This window comes from Grus americana, chromosome 3 (assembly GCF_028858705.1).
Source record: "Grus americana isolate bGruAme1 chromosome 3, bGruAme1.mat, whole genome shotgun sequence".
In the NCBI taxonomy this organism is placed as follows: Eukaryota; Metazoa; Chordata; class Aves; order Gruiformes; family Gruidae; genus Grus; species Grus americana.
The window spans coordinates 40,133,468-40,157,074 of NC_072854.1; the positions used below are offsets into that span (position 1 = coordinate 40,133,468).

General features: G+C 41.8%; 1 protein-coding gene across 4 annotated transcripts; it reads right to left on the bottom strand.

The window, feature by feature from the left end:
- Positions 1–5,246: 5,246 nt before the first annotated feature.
- On the bottom strand, positions 5,247–22,980 carry AKIRIN2 (akirin 2). Of its 4 annotated transcripts, none has more exons than XM_054820620.1 (5): positions 22,263–22,958; positions 10,827–10,970; positions 10,099–10,233; positions 6,239–6,310; positions 5,247–5,929 (listed from the first exon to the last, which is right to left on the bottom strand). In XM_054820620.1, exons 1-5 carry the CDS (start codon positions 22,462–22,464, stop codon positions 5,919–5,921), a joined length of 564 nt encoding a protein of 187 aa, XP_054676595.1. In that variant the 5' UTR covers positions 22,465–22,958; the 3' UTR covers positions 5,247–5,918. The 4 variants fall into 4 exon arrangements, 2 of the variants coding, with proteins under 2 accessions (XP_054676595.1, XP_054676594.1); XM_054820619.1 differs by having other exon boundaries at positions 10,099–10,248; positions 22,263–22,949; XR_008576413.1 differs by lacking the exon at positions 5,247–5,929 and adding an exon at positions 7,177–7,370 and having other exon boundaries at positions 22,263–22,980.
- Positions 22,981–23,607: the final 627 nt, after the last annotated feature.

Genomic DNA, 23,607 nt, shown 5'->3' on the forward strand with positions numbered 1-23,607 from the left:
TCCCAGGAGTGGTCCATAGGCTAAGGGAATGGCACCTGTGTATTCTATCAAAGGATGGGAAGGGAGGTGGTGGTTAATGAGGTTGTATGGGATAGTGTGAGACCTGAGCATGATGTAAATGGTATGGAATGAGGGGTGGAGAATGTGCTGGGTTTGGCTGGGAAGAGTTAATTTACTTCATAGGAGCTGATATAGGGCTGGTTTTGGATTTGTGCTGAAAACAGCATTGATAACACAGGGATAACACCTGCCTGCCAAGGGGAAGTGGTGAATTAATTCCTTGCTTTACTTGCATGTGTGGCTTTTGCTTTACCTATTAAACTGTCTTTATCTCAACCCATGAGTTTTTCTCTTTTACTCTTCCAACTCTCCCCCCCATCCCACTGTGGAGGGAGTGAGCAAGTGGCTGCATGGGGCTGAGCTGCAGGCTGGGGTTAAAGCACAACAGTGGAGCAGTACGTACACCTAGGTACAGGTTACCAATGCTGTGAGGACTGGAATAGCTCACAGCTGCTTCTGCTTTGGTTAGGATAGACCAAAGAGCTGCTGTTCTCTGCCTTGAGCCAGTCACAGATCAGTGCCTGATAGAATACTGTGCCAAAAAGCTGGGTAAAACATGGTCATTGCTGGAAGGAAGCTGATGGTATGGAAATCCTACACCTGATTCCAGGTACGAGAACAACATGGGTGTATGTCATAACCAGCCTAGTCTTTCTTCTTTGGCACTCAAAAGCTCCACTGCAGATCTTACTGCATTAAGCTTCAACTTCCCTCAGACTGTTTGGGGAGCAAATGTGTTTAGGTTGATGTCAGTGTCCCGTGTTTTCCAACCATGGAAAAAAACAGAAACCAAAGGGGAAAAGCTATGTTTCCCTCCAGAACAGGACACCTGTCTGCTATAACAGTGATAAACCGGCCCCAGCATAGCAGCAGTGCAGGTGGAAGCTTCATGTCAGTCTTATCACCTAGGAAAGGACTGCACAGTTAAAGTGTTTGGGCTTTGTCCCTCTAGCCTACTTAAAAATCGAATGGTGATTACTTATCATAAAAGACTATTTACCTCTAAAACACTCCCACCCAGGCTTCTTCAGTTGACTGAGAGAGGATTACAGACTTCACTTTCCTTCTATTGGAGACATTTAAGTGCTGCTCTTAGTGCACATGTTCAGCTGTCACTAAAATCCAGATGCTCCCACTTAGCTGCACTGACACTTAAGCCTACTCAAAACAACCGAAAACAATAGCCTGGAGCTCTGAAGATGTAATCACTCACATAAACCAGATCTGTACTAGGAGGTGGGGGGGGGGGGAGTGGCATAAGTCCTATTAGAAGAACCTCTAACTTACCAGGCTGTTTACCCACGAATATATCTTAAGATACCTCAGGCTTGTTTTTAATACCCTCAGACAGTAGGACTCATGTATTTTCCAACTGCTCTAATTGCAGAGACACAGTAACACTTCCTGCTGTACTTAAGGGAGGGCCCCACTCTAAATGGTGCCAGTCAAGTTAGGAAGCTGAAGGACAAGTTGTTTATCTGCCTTTATACTGCCTGAACATACGACTTGGGAAATGTAGTGATGAAAATTCAGAGCAAGAATTTTTAGGATCTCAGTGGAGCAGTTCCTTTCTTCCCCCAAGACATAAAGGTAACCAAACCCAACTGTTCTTCACTCCAGAGCCCAAGCTATGAGACCTGTGCCGTAGTGCTCTTCTGAGGTAAGGATTCCAAGCAGCAGAGAGGAAAGCAAGACATTTTGGTGGGAGGGGAATGCTGAACAGCTGCCTCTGCCCTGAACCTCACCTTGTATGGCCTTGCAAATACACTTAAATGAAAGGCAGCAGCAAACCAGCCAAACCTCTGGCTGATCACCAAGAGGACACAAGCCAGGTGCTCTGCACAGCTGTCCTCTGCCACCTGCCTCACCTCACCCCAAGATAAGCCCACACCATCTCACTTTCACACCTTTGCAGGGTAAAATATCTGGAAATAAAGAGAAGCAAGCCTCAACAGTGTGTGGTTTTTAATCCCCAAATGTGCCAGCAACATGACAATAAACAGAAAAATTAATAGTTAATGGCTGTTTCTTCCCTTTAACTAGTAACAAATTTTGAAGCTCTAAGTCACATTTGCTATGCTATATATGGTTCCTCAGGATCAGATCTTTAATTCAGTACTTGGCACTTCAGACTGTAAGATGTATAAAGGGGAAATACTTGACTAAAATTATGTAGGAAATAGTGTAATTTAATTTTCTTCAGCAAGGAGGGTAGGAAGGTTGGACAGTTAAAAACACAAACTAAACAAAACTGGTCATGAATTTCATTCAGGTTGCCTTTCTTTAGAGGCTGGACTTTGTCATCAGTCCTGGCTGCCTGGAAAGAGCTTAATGCTGCTAAATTCTGAACCAAGATAGCAACAGCAGAGATGCTCCAGCTATGAAAAAGCACCTCCTCCTTTAACAAAATTCTGGTGCCAGGGGTCTGATAGCACCAGGCTTTCCGTTTGCAGACAATCTGGCTATATAACATCAATCTTACATTTAGCTCCTCTCATATAATTTATTTTACTCCTTTTTGTTGCAAATATTCCAAACTTGCCCTCACATACCTTAGCTGAGATACACACAGAGGAGATTTCAACTGCAAAAATACATGTAATTTTAAAATGTTACTTTTTACAACTGTCTGCATAGTAATAACAGGTTCTGCAGATACTCCAGGAAACCTCTGTCTGCAATGTTCAGTGAAAGCAAGCAGGACCAAAAAAAAGCTGATGTTTGTATTGAGGTACTAACTCTGAAACTGTAACAATGTAAAGCTCCACCTCTGAACTGACAACTGTATTGTATTCTTAGGTAGCCACACCTTTAACAAAACTACTGCCAAAAATCAGACCTGAAAGTAAGTTAACTTTGTATAGTTAACCATTTTTCTCTACTGTTACAGATGCTGTTCTTTGACACCTCTTTATGCTGCTGCACTACTGGTTTCAAACACAAACTTGATCATTTTTCTTTTATCTTGTAGCCTACAACAGCACTAAAATATAAGAATAAGCCAGGTGCCTGTAACAGCCACACATTCACCCCTCACATTTTTCATCTCGCAGAATGGCTTCCAATACAAAGGTCACAAGCACTAGTTCACAAGAGCAGAAATTCTTAATACTTCATCAGCCTTGTTTTTTTCCTCCCCACTGTGGAATCATAGAGCTAAATCCTTCCCAATTCCCATCTCAGGAATGGAACGTGCCTTCACAAAACACAGTTTCTAACCAGAAGCTGCCAATAGTCTTGCTGTTCAAGAGTACACAGGCAGATCTCAAGCATCAGCACACCCAAGATTGCTTGAATCGCCCTTCTTTTCAACCTTGTTAAATGCTGAATCATCTTATGGTTATATGTTTTCACATCTAGACACAAAAGCCAACACGCAATCAGGATGATATGCTTTGCTTTTGGGTAAATAGCAGTTACAAACTGCAAAAATATTCTAAATGTGGCCACCACAAAATGTAGTGCCAAGATGCAGTAGTTACTGAATCTTACCCATTTCTGCTTGCCTCGAAAGCATTTGAAAAGTCTCTCCAAAGCAGGTTTTTAAGCACCAGCCTGCTCCTCACAGCACCCCAATTTTCCTCATTTTCTTCAACAGTAATCAAGCAGCTAACCATTTTCCTGCTAAAGAGTAAGTCACCTGTTAGAACAAGTCTTTCATGTGAAATTCATCACATCAGATACTGGAAGTGACATAAGGAAAAGGAGCCAGTTTAAAGTCCAAGACAGAACAAACAGCAGGTTAAAAAATGAAACATTTCAAGGAATTCAACATTTTCTAAACAGTCACATATTAGGCATACCACAGCTGTGATGCATAAGCACCCATGGTGGCATTATATTTAAACTGCCAGAAGACTGCTTATTATGCATTAATTTGGAGCAGCACAGGAATGGCTGGGTGCTAACATGACATCACTTCTTATTTATAGTAACTCTTTAATATCCCAAAGGAAAAGATAAGCTGAGACACAGAGACAATCACAATGGCTGGTATCTGAATTCTACTCCTTTCTCATATTATCAGTTAGGCATACACACACTTCTATCAAGTCAGAACAAGGATCTTCTAGAACACAGGAGGTACAGGAGATGTGTCAGTGTGCTGGAATTTGGGCAGTGGTCCACTCAGAAGCAGTGGTTTTCCCACTCTGGGCAAGTTACCAGTAAGAGGAGGTCAAAAAATGAGGAGCAGGAAGGAGAGGGACTGAGAACCCTGAGGCAGACAACAGAAATTACAGCCCCTGATAGCTTTGTCTTCATATTCAGTAACAAAAGATCTGAAAGGGGAGTCGAGCAGAGATTTCCCATTTCTGAGATTCTGAAAATATAGTAAAAAGAGTCCGAATATTTAGGTAAGATAGGTTTCAGGAAAGTGAGCAGAAAATACTCTGATATTGTGCCTAATTCTGAACCTGTAATCTCACTACTAAGTGAATAGAAGTTGACTAAGAACTAGAGCTCATCACATGGCTTCTCTGAAATCATAAGCATCAGCATGAGCCAAATAACGTGTGTTATCTACCAGCTGAAGTTTCAATTACCTTTCTACTAAAACTCTTCCATTAATGTGAAACTGTACAAAGATCTATTACACAACAGACTTGCACTTAACCAGAAGCTGACAGTAAGTTAGAGAAGGTAACAGTTTATAGTCAAAGCATTACTTTCAAACTGCTTTAAAGTCCCCAAAGCAGTTGGTAAGCACTACTGCTACCCCAGAGCACTTAGATCTGCACAGCCAGCACTGATACAGCACTCTGCAAACAGCTGAATGTATCCAACAACAAACTCCTCGACCCTAAACACAAGGATTACACACCTTTAGCTCTTCCAATACCTATGTAGTTCCAGCTCATGGCGCAAGCACCTGCTCTACCTTATGGAGAGATGTCCTTTGGTATGTTATTTAAATCTGAAGCTGAGTCAGCTGCAGCAAGTTAAATCAACAATTTCTTGTCAGTTCTGTAACAAACATGCTTCCACAACAGGAAACAATACAGTCAATCTAAGGCAGATTTTTTCACCTCTGAAGAATTATCTGAGATTTTAATTCACCTCCTCCTCCTGATCTAAAATTCTGATCCACCCGCTATTGCTAGTAAATGAAGTTTTCATTTAAACACTCAGATTTAAGTTTATTCATACACAGCAAAAGTTCCACCTGCATATTAAAAACAAACAGATTAGAAGTAAATGTTTTATTCTTCCAACTAAATTCCAGTACTACAAGGGCAGTAAAACAATGATACACTGAAAAATTGCAGCAATAAACATTTGTTAAAGACTGATAGAATAAATAAAAACTACAAAAATGAGAAATCATATAAACCCATTCTTAACCCCCAAAAAAGTCATGGAATACAGAAATGCCCTCCTTCACTATTTCACAGGCAGTACTGTGGGCTATTTGCTTAAAATTGTCCTGGGATTACATTCTAACTTAACTGTGATTACAGCTTTGTTGTAGTGCACAGTTATGAAAACCACACTAACTTCAGTCAGAAGTGTCATTCTACATTTTTATTTACACAACCAGTGAAGGGCAACTTCTAGAACACCAGCTTTAATCCTTTACTTTTTCAAACTTATTAACATAAGAAGCCAAATTGTAATGATACAGCAAATGAGGCCACTGGTATTATTACAGGTAGCAAAGGTCCACATCCAGGTGGTACTGACATCAGGGAGCACTCCAAAACCAGTTGCTGCATAAGAGTGGTTGCCACTGACAAAAGCTTGAAATAACCTGTGTTCACAGGGGGAAAAAATATGGCATTGCTGCAAGTCTTTACTGGGACAGCTTGCAACAATAAAACAGGGTGTATAGGGCAGCCCACATATGCAGAAAATGTGATTCATGAAACATCTGCAAAGAGAAAAAAAACCCAAGAGTTAATGATGGAGTTAACAAATGCCAGCTCTATCACAAACCCACTACGGCAATATCAAAACCTCCTTCAAAAATAAAAAACCAGCACATTATGGGAGACAGTTCTAGATGTTTTACACACAAATTGCATTTTATCTCATATCTTCCTTTCAACCTTGGTCTGCCATATCACCAATTTAAAGTATTTAACTTGGGGCCTATCAGAAGCTTAACAAACAACGGCCATTTAAATTACTGAACTTTCATTAATTTAACGCTGCTATAGGAACCAGAAGAAATACTTACAACTGGCAGGCTGTTCTCCATATCGTCGCATGATTTGATCATGCGTGAACTTCACAAATGCGTCGTATTGTTCTGCAAGCATGAAGTGTTAGAAGTGTGAATATATTAAGTTTAACTCAAGCAAAAAAATAGTCAAGGCTACTTTTTTATACATACAAATCATACAAATTAAACACGCATCCACTAACAGCAGTTTTAAGTGACTTTACGCAGTCCACAGCTGCCATTTCCTTTTCATGCCTAAGAACAACAATGCAGCATGTCCCCTTAATTAAGACTTTCCCTTACAAACTTCTGTAATGGGAAAGACAGTAATATGCTCAAAGAGAATTATGCTGCACATACACAAAGACCTCAATATACCCAACACCTAGCTAAGTGTGAGACACCATATTTTGAAGTAATCAAGTGTGCCCATTTCACAGGTCCATAAGGGGGCAGAGTAGTTAAGGAAACATGGCATTAAGGTCAGTGCTAGGGTTGGAAACTTAACTTGTCTCTGCTCCTATCGCTACCAGATGTGAGAAAATTAATTTAATGAAATGGAAACACAGAAGTACAGGAAAGGGACTTGCTACGGAGTTAGAAATTCTTTTGGTGACTACCAGAAAATCAAAAGCAAACAGCAAACTAAAAAGATAAAATGCTAAGTGACTAACACTTGACCAATTCCATTCACAAAAGTAGCCACAATAGGAGACATATAGTTGACTGAGGACTTCATGAAAACAGCTATTGTGTAATCTGAAATGAAATTTAGATATCCAGCATATTAATTTGGCTTTGAACTAAGCATTGTTATTTCCCAGAAAGATTATTCTTTCTATACACATACATACAAATACATTCGCAATATTTTATTCAGTTTTAATATTGCACTCATCAGCAGGATATCACCTTTCAGAATTAGGAAATTGAACAAGGAGAGTAATATCTACCAGATGACGCTCCTCTCCATTCCCCTTCCTCCCTTGTGGAAAAATACATGTGCAGCAATGTGGGGTGTTCTGAGAAAAGGGCAAGGTCAAAGAAGGCAATCTTCAACCAAAAATGCAGTTAGATTTGTAGTGGTTCCTAGTCCCACAGGTTTGCCCCATTAAAGTCCCCATCCTCTTGCAGGGATGAGCTTCACCTTTGAAGTAAACAGGGTATCAGTAATCAGCAAGTAGTGCAGCAGCAGCCCAAAGTCCGGACCTGACCCAACGATCTAAGGACATTCACCCCTGACTGAAGGGGCCCAGGGTCATGGCAGCTAGTTCCCCTCTGCCCAAAGCAGGACCTCTGCTTCACTGCCGTTCTGACTGATGGCTTTTCAGCAGCCGTGTGAGGATCTTAGCCAAACAATAAAGCAACACAAAGAGTAGACTGAAGGATCTGTTGCCCAGAAACCATTTCCAAAAATAACAGCAACTAGAACTTTTCCTAAAAGTAGGTATTAAAGGCCAGAAACCAACTTGCAAGCTTTCTTCTTTAAAGGTTTAAGTCAACATACACAGCTGCTTTGTGGCATCATCTTTGTTAAAATTACGGCTTTGGAAATTTAAAAAATCCATGGTTACTAAAAATCCCCTTTCTTGTGGCATTCAGATTGGGAAAGTTAAGCAATCCAAAGGTAAGAGCAACCTACAGTGAATTGTTTGAAAATTTAAGTGAACGTGTGTAAAGATACTTACATCACTGGTATCCCGTATGATGTATGTTCTGAGTATCTATTTTAAGTCAAAAGGTGGCTAAATGCCACAAAGACAAATATGATTACTATACTACTTGACCTTTAGTATAAAAAGCTGGTTTTCACAAACAGATTCTAAAAAACCTTTCAAATTAAAAGTTTCCTTTTGCCTCTCACACTCCTCCTCCGGTTTTAAAATCTGCAAAGGACCTTGCAAACCCAAGTTTATGCTAACACAGCGGTTTGAGGTAACAGGCAAGAGGGGAAATCAGGGTATTACAGTGATCTGGGTTCTCCATTTATCAAACACAGTCTCCGCATGAAAGGCAGCTCTGCTCACAAAGAACAAGGGACAGGAAAAAAAAGACAGTATCTGGCTAGTTACCTACAAGAAAACCATGATTCAGAAAGGAATAAGGAAAATATCTGAGATCCAAACATTCAGTTAAGTCACTTGAAAGAGGTTATTCAATTGAGATTTATTACAGAATTTCCAGTTACGTTTCCATTGACTTCACTACTTTGTAAGAATGAGTATCACCTTACTGTACAAACTTTAGAAAAAGATATAATCGTTCCATCAGCAGAAAAATGTAACTGGCCTTCTATGTAAGGATCTTCTAAATTCTTTTGGCAGTCTTTCTAAATTCCCTTATACTGATGAAAATTTATTATTGGCTTGATATGTGAGATGCAGTAACGTGACCTTTCTAATAGCTCTTCTGGTGACCACCATCGTAAGAACAAGTAAACCTAACTCATCTCACTGTAAACCATAACCCTCCAAACAGAAACCATCCTCCTCCCTTCCCCCCAAAAATCATTCCCCTTGGAACTGACAGAGCACACGTAAGCAACTTGCCAGAGGGGTTCTTGCTGTAAAGAACTACAAGTTTGTAGTCAGAAAGCGTCTGGATTAACTGTAAGTATATCTGGTCTTCAAATGATTATTATGACTGCTAAGTGAAATGCATTTAAGAGAACGCAAGAAATGACCCAATTCCTAACATATATAAATTAGAAGAAAAAAAGCTATACAAAGTCCTAATTCACCAGTCTGAAGCAGGTTAAAAAGAAAAATTAAGAAATGGAATATTAGGCCCAAAGCAACAGAAGTATTTAGGGCTCTAGTTATAGTTGTAAATAGATGTAGATTTAAGGAGGACTTAGTAATTTCTTGCATAGCAACAGCAGATCAGCAAGCACAAAACAGACGCTCAGGTGCAGAGACAATACTGTCCCAGGCAACCCAAAAGCCTGACACAAGTCTGGTGGCTTTCGACATGGACGTGCCTGTAGAAGGTTTTATTCCCACACCTGAAGAGATTTGCAAACTTTTATTCTGATGTGTTTTCAGGTGGGAAGCAGAACAGCCATGGGTATTCAAAAGCAAGTTTGCTGCCAAAGACCGCACTCAGATGTTTGCTGTGGTCGCAATAAATACTAAATTAGACACCAAATCATACTGTGAAGGCACCTACCTCTGAATGCAACAGAATTTAGGTGCTCAAATGCTAGCAAGACGCTTAGAAGTAGAGAACTTCAACCACTAAAGAAAGGCTGTATTTACAATGCTGACATTAACATGATCCTTATGAAAAGGTAAGTTGGCATCAGACGCCAAAAATAACAGCCTAATGATGTGAAATACAATAATTCAACACAGAGCATCAGAAATGCAGCTAAACTACCGCCACTCAGGTGGATACCAAACACCACTGGCAGCAGTGTAATGCTAAGTACTGAGAAGAGAAAGGTGAATCTTAGGTACTGTCATCTTGCCAAATTCCAGAAAAAGGAAGTCAGTTCCCAAGCAGGGGAGAGAAAAAAAAAAAAAAAAAAAAAAAAAAGTCCTTCACGAAGAGCTCTGAAGCAGTAGAACAGAAAGTCTTTCTGGCAAAAAAATGAGGAGGAAATGATCAATTCAAACATGATAGCAAGAGAAAGTTCTATCTGAAATAAAACTACTTCTTACATTGATTAGTAACACCCAGGAGTCACAGATTCTATCCAAGGCAGCACAGAAGAACAAAAATCTATCAAAGAGACTACACAACATTTTTTCTGTCCTGTATGCAATCTCATTCCTTAATCAGATTAGGTCAGAAGAAACAGCATAACACAAAAATGAGTAAAAGTTGTAAGCTTTCGAACTCATCCTAACACATCATTTTGAACTATAATATACCTGCAAGTTTTGTGGTCAAAATTTCTTCATACTCTTCACGGATTTTCTCTTCACGTTCTTTCAGCAAACGTTCACAGATCATTCCAACTTGTCTGAGAGTAAACAGGGGCTGTTCTTTTTTCAATGGTGATGATGCTGCAGATGAAGTACCTAAGATTAAATATTTGGGCATACCAATTTACATTTACAAATAGTTCAGAACCATTTTTTAGAATCAGTTTTCTTCACATTTTTTACATTAAAGAAACTTTACAGAACATTTGGAGAAGTCTTTCTCTGCCATTTGAACACTTCTAATTACTACTGAAGTAAAACTGGACACTCAAAAGGAAGACATCTACAATGGACAATATGCACAGCTATCAAAAAACCAAGTGTGTTACACTGTAAGCACCATTTATACGGCAGTTGCCATTTACAAATTTAAGCTTCTACTTCATGTAAAAATTACAGTACAGTATATCTTTGCAAAGACAGCTGCTTTGCAAAAGCTTATTACAATATCAGTGTCAGGGTATGCAGGATGGTCTCTTGAAAACAATGCAAGCTTTGTGTCGTACTGATTCTTAAAATGAGAAGCTAATCTTCCAGACCAACGCTAGTATTACCAAAAAAAGCAACAGTAACTGGTGAGAAGGTGCCATAAACCACCAGAAAACTAGGGAAAATTATTTACGCAAACAGAGTCTAAGAACACATAGCAAAATGACACAGAACTTTCTGGGTACCTGGCAAAGCTGGTCCAGTAAGGAGAAATGCATGTGGCTGTGCATCAGTAGAACAACAAGGATCTGTCTGCTGGAAGCTATTTTCTAAGTGTCTCCTCTTCTGCATACGTTTGTACTCCTGTTTTATGTTGTACAGAATTTGTTCTAAAAGAAAAACAGTAACAAAATTAAGCATAAAATAATTACATTTCAGACTTCCGCTTAACTTTATTTCCAAACACTGTAGATAATTAACAGATTATAAAAGCTAGACTATTAAAATATGGCCTGCAAAACCCACCATGTTTTACCTAAGATACATACAATGAAGCTGAAAGAAAGGTAACTCCAGACTGTTTTCACCAGAATATCACAAGCAAAAATTTATTAGTTAAGGTTGGGTATTGGTACCAGAGTACTGCTAACAAAAATAAACAGTGTGAGGTTAAAATTTAGGAACCATCAACTACAGAATATACATGTATAAAAATTGGGCTACAGAACTTCTACTGGTATTCATCATCTTCCCTTCATACATTTAATTTGCAATCATCTTTCTCCCACAGACAGCGTTTATCATTCATACAGTTAAGCGTAACAAAAGACTCCAGGATAAAACATGTACGTGAAATACCATTCTTCTCTGAACAGTTACTGGCATACAGGCAGCAAAGTGGAGAGAAAAACAATTTAAACAGAATATGCATAAAGCAAGTACTGCTTAAAATCTCAAAGAACTGGAAACTGACAAACAAAATATCAAATAAACACAATGGACAGATCAATAGTCTCTTTTGGCAATATGTAGTTCAGAATTTGATTGCACTGAATAAAATACAGCAAGTGTTTTTAATAATCTCATCACCATTCCAGGATTACAAGGAAAAAAGTAATCCTTGCAATGAAACTACCAATCCTGTGTCCCTCCTCTCTGAAATTCCATGTACCTAAAGGCTCTCAGGTACATCAGTGCCCTAACTGCATATCCTCTGGCAATGTAAAATATTAAAGAAAAAAAAAAGCCATTTTCTATTTTTCACAGGAAGAGACTTCCAAAGACTCAAGCTTTATGAGAATTCTTACTTTAAAATGCTCAAATGCATTTAAAAAAATTCCCTACAGTATCAGCTTCCACTGAGACTTCTAGACTTTTGGCAAAGGCAGCTTTCCAAAACTCAGATACATACAAATCAATGTGATCATGTCAGAGTTGCAAAGGACTCTGCTCAGTACCTTCCTACTTCTGTTCAGCATTTTGCCAATACAGTATCATGAAAACTTCTCAACTAATTTTCAGGTCTGTAAACAGTTATTGAGGCTCCTTATTTGAATATTTTCTAGTAAGCAACCATGTGAAGCAAAAACTTCAGCTATCAGCTTATTGAGTCAGTGGCTGAAGCCTATGCTAGACCAAGCAGAAGCAAACGTTTGCCAATTCCTACTTCAGAAGTTTAACTATTGCAGTGGTTCTTTAATTCTGTAAGTTGGTCTGGGGGCTTCCAACTCATAAAAAGAGAGGGAATCATTTCCAGTCAACAGGAATACCAGCATTTTCAGCAAAGGATCTTCTTGTTTGCATTTTTGTCCATTGATGAAGGCCTCGCAGTTTATACCTTTTCAGTCCTGTGCCTACAGTGCTCATACAATTTTCAGCTCCCTAAAGGGGGATCAATAACTTGGATCAAAGCAGCAGGAAATACAGAAGACATAATAAAGAAGCACAGCAGGGAAATGAAGAGAAGGAAACGACGAGAAAGTAGGAAAAAAAGTACTTGAGGGTGACTGGAGGATTCATACTTTTTGTAGGACAAGACACATACTATACTCCAGCATGGTACAGAAATACATAAATCAGGTTAAACCAAAATGCAGTCAGGCTTCCAAAATTAAATAGAATCCCATGCAGAATTTGTCACGTGCGTACACACTGCATCAGTCGGAGAATGGCCCTGCAACATTTTTACTCAACAGCATTATGGTGGTAAAACAATACTTTTGCTCAGAATCAAGTGTTGTTGTGGCTACAGCAATACTGCATAATTTTGAGTGGGAACCAAATTAGCTCATAAGATAACATCTGTTCTAAAGCATGTCTACAGTATGAGAAACGTGACCGCAAACATTCACACTGTATTTACATTAACTGAAGAATGTAAAAGATCACGTGCATCCTTCACTACGACTACTTCATCTTAGGCATACTTTCCAAATTCCGTATGAGCTGCAAAAACATCAGCCCAATTTCAAGTGTAACAACTTTGATAAAAATCTACTCTACAGCTCTCCTTTATATTATCTTTTTGCAGAAAGATTCTCAAACCACATTAACCACCAAAATCATTTAAAAAAACCCCCAACAAAACAGTGTCTGGTCATTGGATAAAACTACAAGAGTTAAACAATAATCATCAGCTAAGTTTCTTCCAGCCCTAACAACCCCTGCAAATTAAACAGGGAATAATTCTGAGAAAATGTTAAAATACCAGCCAGAATAGAAGGAGCAAAAGTAGTATATCAGAGGGTGGGGGCAGAGAAATCAGGTACTGACTTTGGAAAAACAGTAACAACCGGGAGAGAAAACTGAGATCTGTGCACCAAAGATACATGATTCTATTCCAAATTATATTGAATTGTGGACACAGAAGTCTCAATAGCAGTACCTTCCAGTACCTGAAGGGGGCTTACAAGAAAGCTGGAGAGGAACTGTTTACAAGGGCATGTAGGGATAGGATATGGGGTAATGGTTTTAAACTGAAAGAGGGTAGATTTAGATTAGGTATGAGGAGGACATTCTTCACTGTGAGGATGGTGAGGCACTGGAACGTGTTGCCCAGAGAGGTTGTGGATGCCCCCTCCCTGGAAGTGTTCCGAGGCGAGGTTGGATGAGGCTTTGGGCAACCTGGTCTAGTGGAGGGTGTCCCTGCCCGTGGCAGGGGGTTGGAACTAGATGATCTTTAAGGTCCCTTCCAACCTAAACCATTCTTTCTATGATATTACAGTATTTTCATCTACTTCTAATTTGGCAACAGTTTTTAACTTGCCATCTTCAAATCTTGCTCTGAAAAAAAAAAATCTCAGGAAACATCATTGATGGATATATATTGGGAGATCCTCATCCTGACAAAACCACTTTGACTGTTTGCATTACTGTAACTTCAGGTAAAGGTATAAAGCTAAGCAAAGTGGGGTGGAGGAGGGGACTACTTAAACGTGACAATAGATTGCCTACATTGCAAACAGCCACCAGGAGAAAAAAGCCTGAAATCTGAAGTCCTACCCGAACACTTGTTGAGTATCACATAACCTGGTTTGGTAAACAGTATTCCTTATTTAGTCTAACTTAGAAGATTTAAGGCATTATTGCTCAGCACAGTGAACTGGACTACAAGCTCTACTCAGTACCATGCTGCTAGTAGGCAAGATGACTGTGAGAATGACTCATCTCATACTTCCCAATCTCCACCACTTGTAAAATGGAGATTAGCAATCAAAAAACACAAGTTTAACATAGCATCGAACTGTTCAATGACTTCTCACATGAATGATCAGACTAGTAATGCTTCAAATTAAGCAGGCACATTTCTACAGCAGCAAAGACTTGGTAGACATTTTTATTAACATACAGTGGCATAAAATCTATGCCTTTAAATGAAACTACTTCACAGTGAACTGAAATGTAAGCTTGCAAATGTTTATGACCAATTTTAAATGAAAATCTGAATGCAAATTGAATTATTTTGTCTTTTGTTACTCTTCTAGATTGTTAAAAAAGTTGTTTAAATGCACCAAGTTACTTCTGGCATTTACAGTTTTGCTTAATAAATCCATAAAAATATGTCTGATAAACAAGCATATTCTGTTCAAAACAGTTTTAATAGCATCTCAGCACTTGAAAGAAGCCATGAAATATTAAGACAGTGCAAACCTGACTACTCTTGAACACCACCTATATTGCCGAGATCTAACTGTAAAGCCCTTTAAAACTCTGTCCCAGTTCAACAGAGCTTAGAGTTAGCAGATCTCCTTCTCCAACCTATTTTTGATTCCAGAAAACCTTCCTGCCTTTTCAAGTTCAGTTTCTCAACTTTCTTTACTTCCAATTAGCTCTGACTATTCTCTCTGCAGTTGACAACTGAACTAAAATTTGCATTTAACTGGTGTCAAACACAGGACAGGGGTTTTTTTATGTGTTCCTCAATGTAGAGGCCCAAATTGTCTTTTACAACAATGACATGCATTTTAATTAACAAATTATTTTATATATAAAAATTTAGAATCTGAAAGTGCACTCATTAAAGAAAACTTAATGTAAGTGAGCTTCTCTAAGACTATATAACTGAAGTGAGAACTTGAATCATATATATTAGAACTCATTACATATTTTAAATAAAGACTTGCGTCCATCTTATAGGTCCTGAAGTTCAAATCAGACATTGTAAGTTAGGCAATAATTTCATTTATGAAATGCCAAAAGGAATGTATTTAATACGATCAAATGTACATCACTGTGGCCTATCCTCAGTTTCTTTTTAATTTCTCTTTATCCCCTGTGCTCAGTGTTTCCTACTGGTTCGAGGTACCTCTGAAGGCACAGAGCTAGCTAATAGGAAACACCAGGTGAAAATTAGGCCTGCCAGATCTAGGGTAGTAGCAAGAAAAAGCCACACTGCTAACACACTGAAATGAATTAGTACTTCATAAATGACATTTCAAATTCAAGATGACTATGAATCTGGGCCAGTTACACAAGACTGTATTATACACCCCTTCTCCTCCTTCAGGTTCAAGGCTAAGATAAAGAATGACAAACAAAGATTGCTACTATCACATCAAGACCACTAAAGGCATAAGAGATTCAGTTAAATACACCTGAATATAATGAAATGTATAGATATTCTTTTTTTATCTAGAGCTCCGTGTACTAAGAGCATAAAGTTGAGTACATACATTCATGAAATACTGCATTAAGATGAAGGACAGCATTCACGTCAGTCTTCTTTCAGAATCTGAGATACAATTCGGGGAACCAAAATTTCACATTTCAGCTGCTGTCACACCCAATGAAGAGTGGATGAAACAGGAAGGGGGCAATTCAGAGTTCAAGTTTGACATATGAAATATGATCTGTCACACTAATGAATTACAAAGCCAAATACTCATTTCCAAGGAGTGATGTCTTCTTACTTCCTTTAATTCATGATAAAAAGGCAAGTTATTATTTTACAAAGTTCTGTCATCTAATGACTTCATCCTGACCTATAATTACCTAGAAATTATGTACAAGGGAAAGAGCAGTTCAACTTGAAAAGGTAACAAGGCAAACAATTATTTTCTCCATTTTAATAACCGCTTATCAACTATGAAGGTGCTGATTGTTTCCCCTGAAGGATTTTTTCTTCCTTTTTGGGGGGGGGTGTGTGCAGGCAGGGGGGCTGGCAGGGGGAGGAGGTACTTGATTTTTAAACTAGCAATCTCTCATCTCAGTTCCTGGCTTCTCTCATTTAGCTGAAGGAAACATTGGCAAAACATGTAGGAAGGTGACTCAATAGGCTGAAATCAGAGTAGCAGTTTTCCTGGCCTGAAATGGAACCTAAAGCTCAGGTTTCAGTTTGCAGTGTCACAATTCAACATACGCATTCAAACCTGAACCATGCCTGAGATTTCTTCTAAGTGAATCAATCAAATGCTATCCTGATGTCAACAGCACACATCTTCAGGGATTTCAGCTCCTGTTAAAGCAAAACTGCTTCGCTGTCCTGGTTCAGATTTACAAGATCTCCATTAGGCCATCACCCTTATTCAACATCTAGTTGATGCTATCACATTCCCAATTTTGGTCTCCCCACCAGACTACTGACACACAGTATTAGTTTTAAGCAGCTAGCTTCCCCTACGGGCAGCACTGCAGCAGAGCAATGGGTAACAGTATTCTTCACTTTTGATGCCTACTTAACCAGGTAATCCAAAGGTGCAGACAAATTAAAATAGTCCAGATATTTCTCTTACTCTCTTGCTTTGGTCACAGACATCAAACCACCGGTTACATTTATAATTAGGCATGGTCTGTGAGACTTCAGTAATAGAATGTGTACTTGTGGAACTCATGCTCACCTCAGAGGAGCGTGCTCTAAGCGCCAGAGAGAACACTGATAAGGGGGACACACTGACGCTTCACAGCCAGTGACTACAGCTACTGAACGGACACAAGCAGCTCGCAATGGACTCTGTGGCACAGAGCTGGCCACCTCATGAGATCCAACTACTCAAGGTCTCAGGCTGACAAAGGTCCTGGTTCTCCCACAAGAAGTCAGATGCTCACATATGTGTTAGCTCATTCTGTAAATGTGTTATTTCAGGAAATCCCAGGTCTGCTGATCAAGGGGTTGAGGAATGAAAAATAAATCAAGCAATGCAAAATGTATTAGACACAGCAATTAGATCTTTCTCTTCACATAAAAAAATGTCACATTGCATTTATCAGACTTGCCACTGAAACAAAAAACTGCTTCGACCAAGGGTATTTAACATTTATAGTCACCACAGGCATCTATACAGAAATTTCTCATATAAATTAAATTATCAAGTCCAGATGCAGCCATTATGTGCCTTTTTTTTTTTTTAAGGGGTGGGAATGTTTTGGTTTTTCAAATCCTAATGACTTCTGCAATACTGGAGCACAATGAGAAACTTGGCATCTCGCCAAGATAATTTAGCAATAAATGCACATGTGGATAAATGTTAACAAAACAGAAATTAAGCAGAAAGAGATACAGCACTACTAATATGTCACATTCCAAAGCCACTAGATCTGTTCATTTAAATGCCAAACCTGTACTTGGCCGCTGTCTGACCAAGTTTCAGGCAGAAGTAGTTAAGTCTGCTCAAGAGGGCAAGGGAAAGGTCATAGGAGGACAGCCTATACGGAAGACTAACAGCTCTTCCTACTCACAAAGGTCAAAGACTTTTTCTTGCATTAACTTTGAAAATTTGTGTTAATTAGATTCCTTTTTCCAGATTATTCTGTGAAAGAAAAAGGTATACATTAAAGACATATTTATCTACCTTCTGTTTGTAATGAGAGTGGGACTCTTACAACCAACTCCATTTGTTGCCTTTAACTAGAGACATTTGCCATACAACTGCCGCTAAAGCAGCAAATACCAATTATGCATACTCATTACTAAATACTGCATAAATTCAATAGTTTCCATATCTCTGCTTGGATTTCAACCAGTGACCTGAGTTGAAGGACTGTTCTCAACTCCACCCACTACAATTTTTGGTTGAGGCAGATGAATGTTTCAGATGGAGGAAAAATTGCATGTGCAAATGCAAAAGTTTGCAGATTTTTAAGTGATTTCACAAACATTTTAAATACAATGCTCTTTTTGATTCTACAAAGTTGCATTCTAGCTACAAATTAAATCTGATTTTGGGTGAGGAGTATGGAAGAAAGCTACTGATCTCAGTTTGTCTTCTCAGTTAACTATGTATCATGAATTAGGAGACTATATCCTGAAGGTCAACATTATCTCTCCCTCTCCTCCACCCCTCAATTTCTTTGGAATGTATTTCCCACTATAGCTTCAGTCTCAGATATATCCAGACGTACGCTTTCTAATACCGACCTGTCTTTGAATTTAAAAAACAAGAGTATTTTTTCCCTTGTCCCACCACCCCCAAACATAATCTTTCATCAGAGTAAAGCTGCAAATAATGGTTCTAAAACATCCAGCAGAGAACAGAAAAAAATACATTGCCACTGCTTCCTCCTTCCACCCTCTACAATTCCTTTAACAGCTTTGAAACATGACAGCACCCTTAGGACTTCAGAGGAAACTGAACATGTACAATGCATTATGCACAGGCATCCAGACCCAACTGCAGTTATTGTGATCATACATGGCAGTCTCCTTTATAACTAGAACTTACATGCAAGTAAAACTCATCTGTAGTATTCAAGCAGAAGAAAACTTCTTACAGGAGCCACTCTTTCAAAATTGAATCCCTGTTATGCCAGGCAGGTATGTTCTGCATCGCTTATAGCAAACACAGTTTTAAAACATCATTTTAGATGCAAACAATGGTATCCAAAAATTAGCAAACACAGAGTATGCTCAAGCCAGTAAGCACAATTCCACAGAAAGTATAGACGGTAAAGCCACAATTACAGTTTGGCTGCCAAATTCAATGACAAACTGGAAGTGACCTAACAGCTGTTCAAATAACCACAAAATATTAAAACACTCTTGTGAGAGATAAATTTCATCTTGAATAAGCCCACCCTCTCTCAAAAAGACATACCGTTTATTTGTCTATGACCACTCTATAAAGACAGCTGGTTTCTCATCTGACTACCACACTGTTTTCTTAGTTCTCAGCACTCTCCTCAATCAATCTGTATTCTGCTTCCAGATAATTCATTTTTTTTAAATGATTAACCATGTGGTAAGAAGTTCTGGTGCTGATATGGTCTCCATTGGGTGAAGTTAAACACTACCAGAACAGAGTATCGGACAGAAGAAAAATGCTTAAGCATGAACTTAAAGTATCAGCATCAGGTTTTACATCCAGAACTCTGATTTCATATGACCATTAATTTTCATTAAAGAAAATCCAGACAGACACTTTAAGTGCTGGAAACCTAAGCATTATAGTAACCCGCTGAGAAAACCACAAGTGAAGTCAAATGAATTCTGGTTATTGTTACTAAATTTCCCAACATAAAAATGGAACAAAACGGTGACTCAGTTGGGAAGATGTTTAAAATCAGACTGGAATTCTTTTCACACAGAGCAAGATTTATCTGACCCAAATGTAGACATCTACATCAGAAATGGTCATGTAAATTAATTTTACAGTTGATGGAAAGCAATACATCACACTTTGCCTCATCCTAAGTCAGAGCTCTAGAATAACCATCTGTTTCCTCCAACTGACTATCAAGAAAACCACAAATTATTAGGTCAGATGCACACTTACAAAATTAGATGAGATGAATCCCACACAATCTTTCAAGTGGCCCCTTTAAAATGATAAGCTCTATGTTGCTCACTGGTCAAAATGAAATATATACAATGTCATAACACCCCTAAATTCAACTGGAAGAAAAAACTTAGCAAGCTGCTTAACAGTCACATTTACACTAACAAATAAAGATTTTTTCCTTGTAACAGAAACAATAGAGGGAGCTTTTAAGCAAAACCCATGTAAACGTGCACAATTTATAAATGCTTCAAGTCTTGCTCAAGAGCATTCAAGTGCTTTAAAAGACATTTTGACTTACCATCCTTCACCTTTCATTATATTATACAAATGGCTTACATAAAACATACCCTTGTCAGTACAGAATCACCTTTTCACAGGGATTACCACCTGCACCTCTGATTTTCTCAAAAGAAAATGAGGCCTGTATTGGCTCAACTTCAGCAACATTTTAGTTTTTAAGAGCTTCAGAATCATAAAGACAGGAGTTTAAGTATTACCTCAAATACTGCTGTAAGTTATCTCTGCTGAAAATTTTATTGATTTGTCTCCTTTTAGCAATACACATTTACTGCCCAGACAATATTTATATTAAACATTCATAACCTAAGCTCTACAAATCCCAAAGAAACAAGGCAAAATAAATCCTTGCAATGAAGCAACACTTATCTTCTAAAAATAATCAAATTAACTCTGATTGTAAACATCTATCTCAAAGTATATGTAATGCCTCACTGTACCAGGGAGTGCCATCCATCACAACTCTCAGCCCAGACCGCTGACTCATTCAAGATCTTTTCCTAGAGGTGCAAAAAAAATATCAAGGCACTGATGCCAAGTATAAGTACTTTGTATGCCCTCTATATATTTCCTCCATAGCATTTTTTTAAATTTAAAACCTACAAAAAAATACATTCTACTGTACAGTTTTCAGAACTAAGAATATTGAAACAAGGCATTGTCCTATACGGAGGAGATGGTAATTTGAAAACGCATTCAAACTTACTGCTCAGTAATCCTAGCACTAATCCGGGGCCAACTTTTGTATAAAAGGGAGAACCGAACGCAACAGCAGAAGGAATTCAGCTGCAACAACTGCAGAGGGCTTTTTTCCTGCACACAAAGGACACAGATCCATACCTCGGCGCTACAGCCACTCATGGCTGCAAGCTTAACCGTTCTTAAGTGCATTACTGGAAGCTACCCACTAGACTAACCGTAGCAAGGGCCAATCAATCCTGCGTGCCAGCCAAGATTCATTCCTTTCTCTCCCCCTCCTCGCTGCTAAAACGAACTCGGTTGATTTTTAATTGACAACAATTACACAAGCAGACCTGAAGCTTTTAGGGCCACCGGTTGACTCATCTCTCACACGTTAAGAATGTAAAAGGGGTTCACTCTCGCCCAACGTCTCCGAGACGAGAAGACTGCCCGATTCCATTTTATCTGCCCTAAAGGCAACTCTCACCCTTGCACACAATCGCTTTCATCGCTCGGTTTTCCTATGAAACTTTAAGGATGCCACAGAATGGGTCATCCGGGACGGTGGCACGCATTAAGGGACTGGAAGCGGAATTACCCCTTTGTTTTATCTGCTTTTGCCTTTTCCCACTGGCGTTTTGCGGGTGATTGATGACAGGCCGCGCTCCCCGCCCTCCCTCCCCCCCCCCCCCCCGATGTCTGAGCAACGGGAGGAGGTGCCGCCGCCTCGTCTCGGGCAACGCTCGACCCACCGATAATGGCTGCAAGGGATCGATGGGGGCCCCACCGAGAGGGACTCCGGGCGCAAGCTGGGAGCGAGCCTCAGCCCCATCCCCACCCCCCGCAGACCCCACGGCCACCCACCCCACCCCCCCGCCATCCGCCGCCCCCAGCGTTTCCGCAGCTTGACTCGCCCCTGCGGCTCTCCTTGCCACATCCAGGCACCCGTGGAAGAGGGGAAAAAAAAATTCTCCGTGCCCGTACCCGACGCGAGGAAAGCCGGCCTCACTCTTTCCTCGGCACCGGATCAAACCTCCCCCACCAACGCCCCCCCCTTCCCCCGGCTCGGGTCCCTTTCTCCAGTCTCTTCCCCCCCACCCCCGACCCCTTTCCTATGGCCACCCGCCCGCATCGGCTCAACCCGCCCCCCCCTTCCTCCCCGTCCCTCCTCCCCCTCTCCTGCTGCAAACGGCCATTTCTATTGTGTCTCCGCCGCGGCGGTGCCAAGCCAAGCAGGGATCGCCCCGGCCCCCACCGCTGCCAGCCACACAGCCCAGCAGAAAACAGCTAGAGGGGGACACGAGACCCACCCAACCCTCCCCACTTCCTCCTCATACCCCCCTCCCCGGTCGCCTCCCCGGCCCCCTGCCCTGCGTACCCGCCGCCCCCCTTCCCGCCGAGGTCCCCCTTGCCGCCGCCCCGCACCCCCATACCCACCACCCCCCAGCCGCCGCGGGGGGCTGCCGGGCACGGCGGGGCCGCCTCCCTCACCTGTGGTGAGCCGGGACGACACCTCTCCGAAGGGCGAGGGCTCCATGCGCAGGTATTTCTGCGGGGAGGCGGCGGCGAAGGAGGAGGAGGCGGCGGCCGAGGCCGGGGCTGACAATGGCGCACATCGCCTCCGCTTCGGGGACGCCGGGCTCAGCAGCGGGTCGAAATCCAGAGTCCTTTTCAAAGTGGCGCCGCAAGCCATGGCGCGGGGCTGCGGCGGGGCGGAGGAAGGGGGCTAGGAGCGACGGGCAGGGGAGACGGCGGCGGCAGTGGTGGTGGTGGCAGCAGCCGGCCCTGCCCAGAGGCGCCTTCCCCGCTGTCTGAGGCGGGCTGGGGGAGAAGGAAGGGAGGGCGGCAAGGAAAGGAGGGGGCAGCTGCGTCAGGGCCTCCGCCGCCTCCCTGTCGGCCTCTCTCTGGGGAGCGGCCCCGGCCCCCCCAGCGGCTCCGGCTCGGCCGGCTGGATCCCCGCTCTCGCCGCCCGCCCTGCCCTGGCCGGGCCAATTCCGCCCGCGGCCGGTGGCGGGGCGGGAGCTGGGCCGAGGGGCGCGGGGCCGGGCCCGGCTACCCGGTCTGGGGCCGCCGATGACGAGCGATGGCGGCGGGGCCCGGGCGGCGGCGGCGGCGGCACTTCCCTCTGTGACTCCCACACCAGCAATATGGCGTCAATAACAACGCCGCGGATTCAAAAACCAGCCCCCCACACTGCGCCTGCGTTTCTGGGGCGGTGGCGGCCGCAGAGGCTCAGGGGACTCGTGGTTTCCCCGCCCCGGCCCCGCTGCTCAACGGCGGGGCGCCCACAGGGGTGGTTGGACTACAAGTCCCGCCGTGCCCCGCGCCGGCCGCCCCGGCTTCCGGGTTCTGATTTAAATCCCCCCTCAGAGGCTGCGGTCTGGGGTGCGGGTTAAGGGATGGGGCTGTGGGACGGGGTGGCGGTGCTGCCCGTAGGAAGCGGGGCTCGGCCTTAGGGGCGGCTGCCGGGTGCTCTCAGCGCCCTGGGGGAGCGGTGCGGCCCTGGGGAAGGGGGGGTGGGTTCCCGTCAGATCCCGGAGGCACAAAGAGGGGCGAGAGCTCTGCTGCCTGTGCTAGGCCCCGTAGCCTGGCCGGCTGCGGCCGGGGGCCTCCTGTTACCGCGGGTGCCGAGTGGGTCTGACAGCGGCTGTGTGTCCGCAGGGGATTTGTCTGTATGTGAAAGAAGGGCAAAAAGCGTTTAGTGGCCTCCATGATGAGGGCAGAGCAGGGAGCATGCAGGAGTCCGAGGTATGAAGTGGGTGGAGGTGACAGCTAAGGGCATGCCAGAAAAGGCCTCACAGTGTTGAGAGTTGTATCTCGGTGTAACCAACTGATT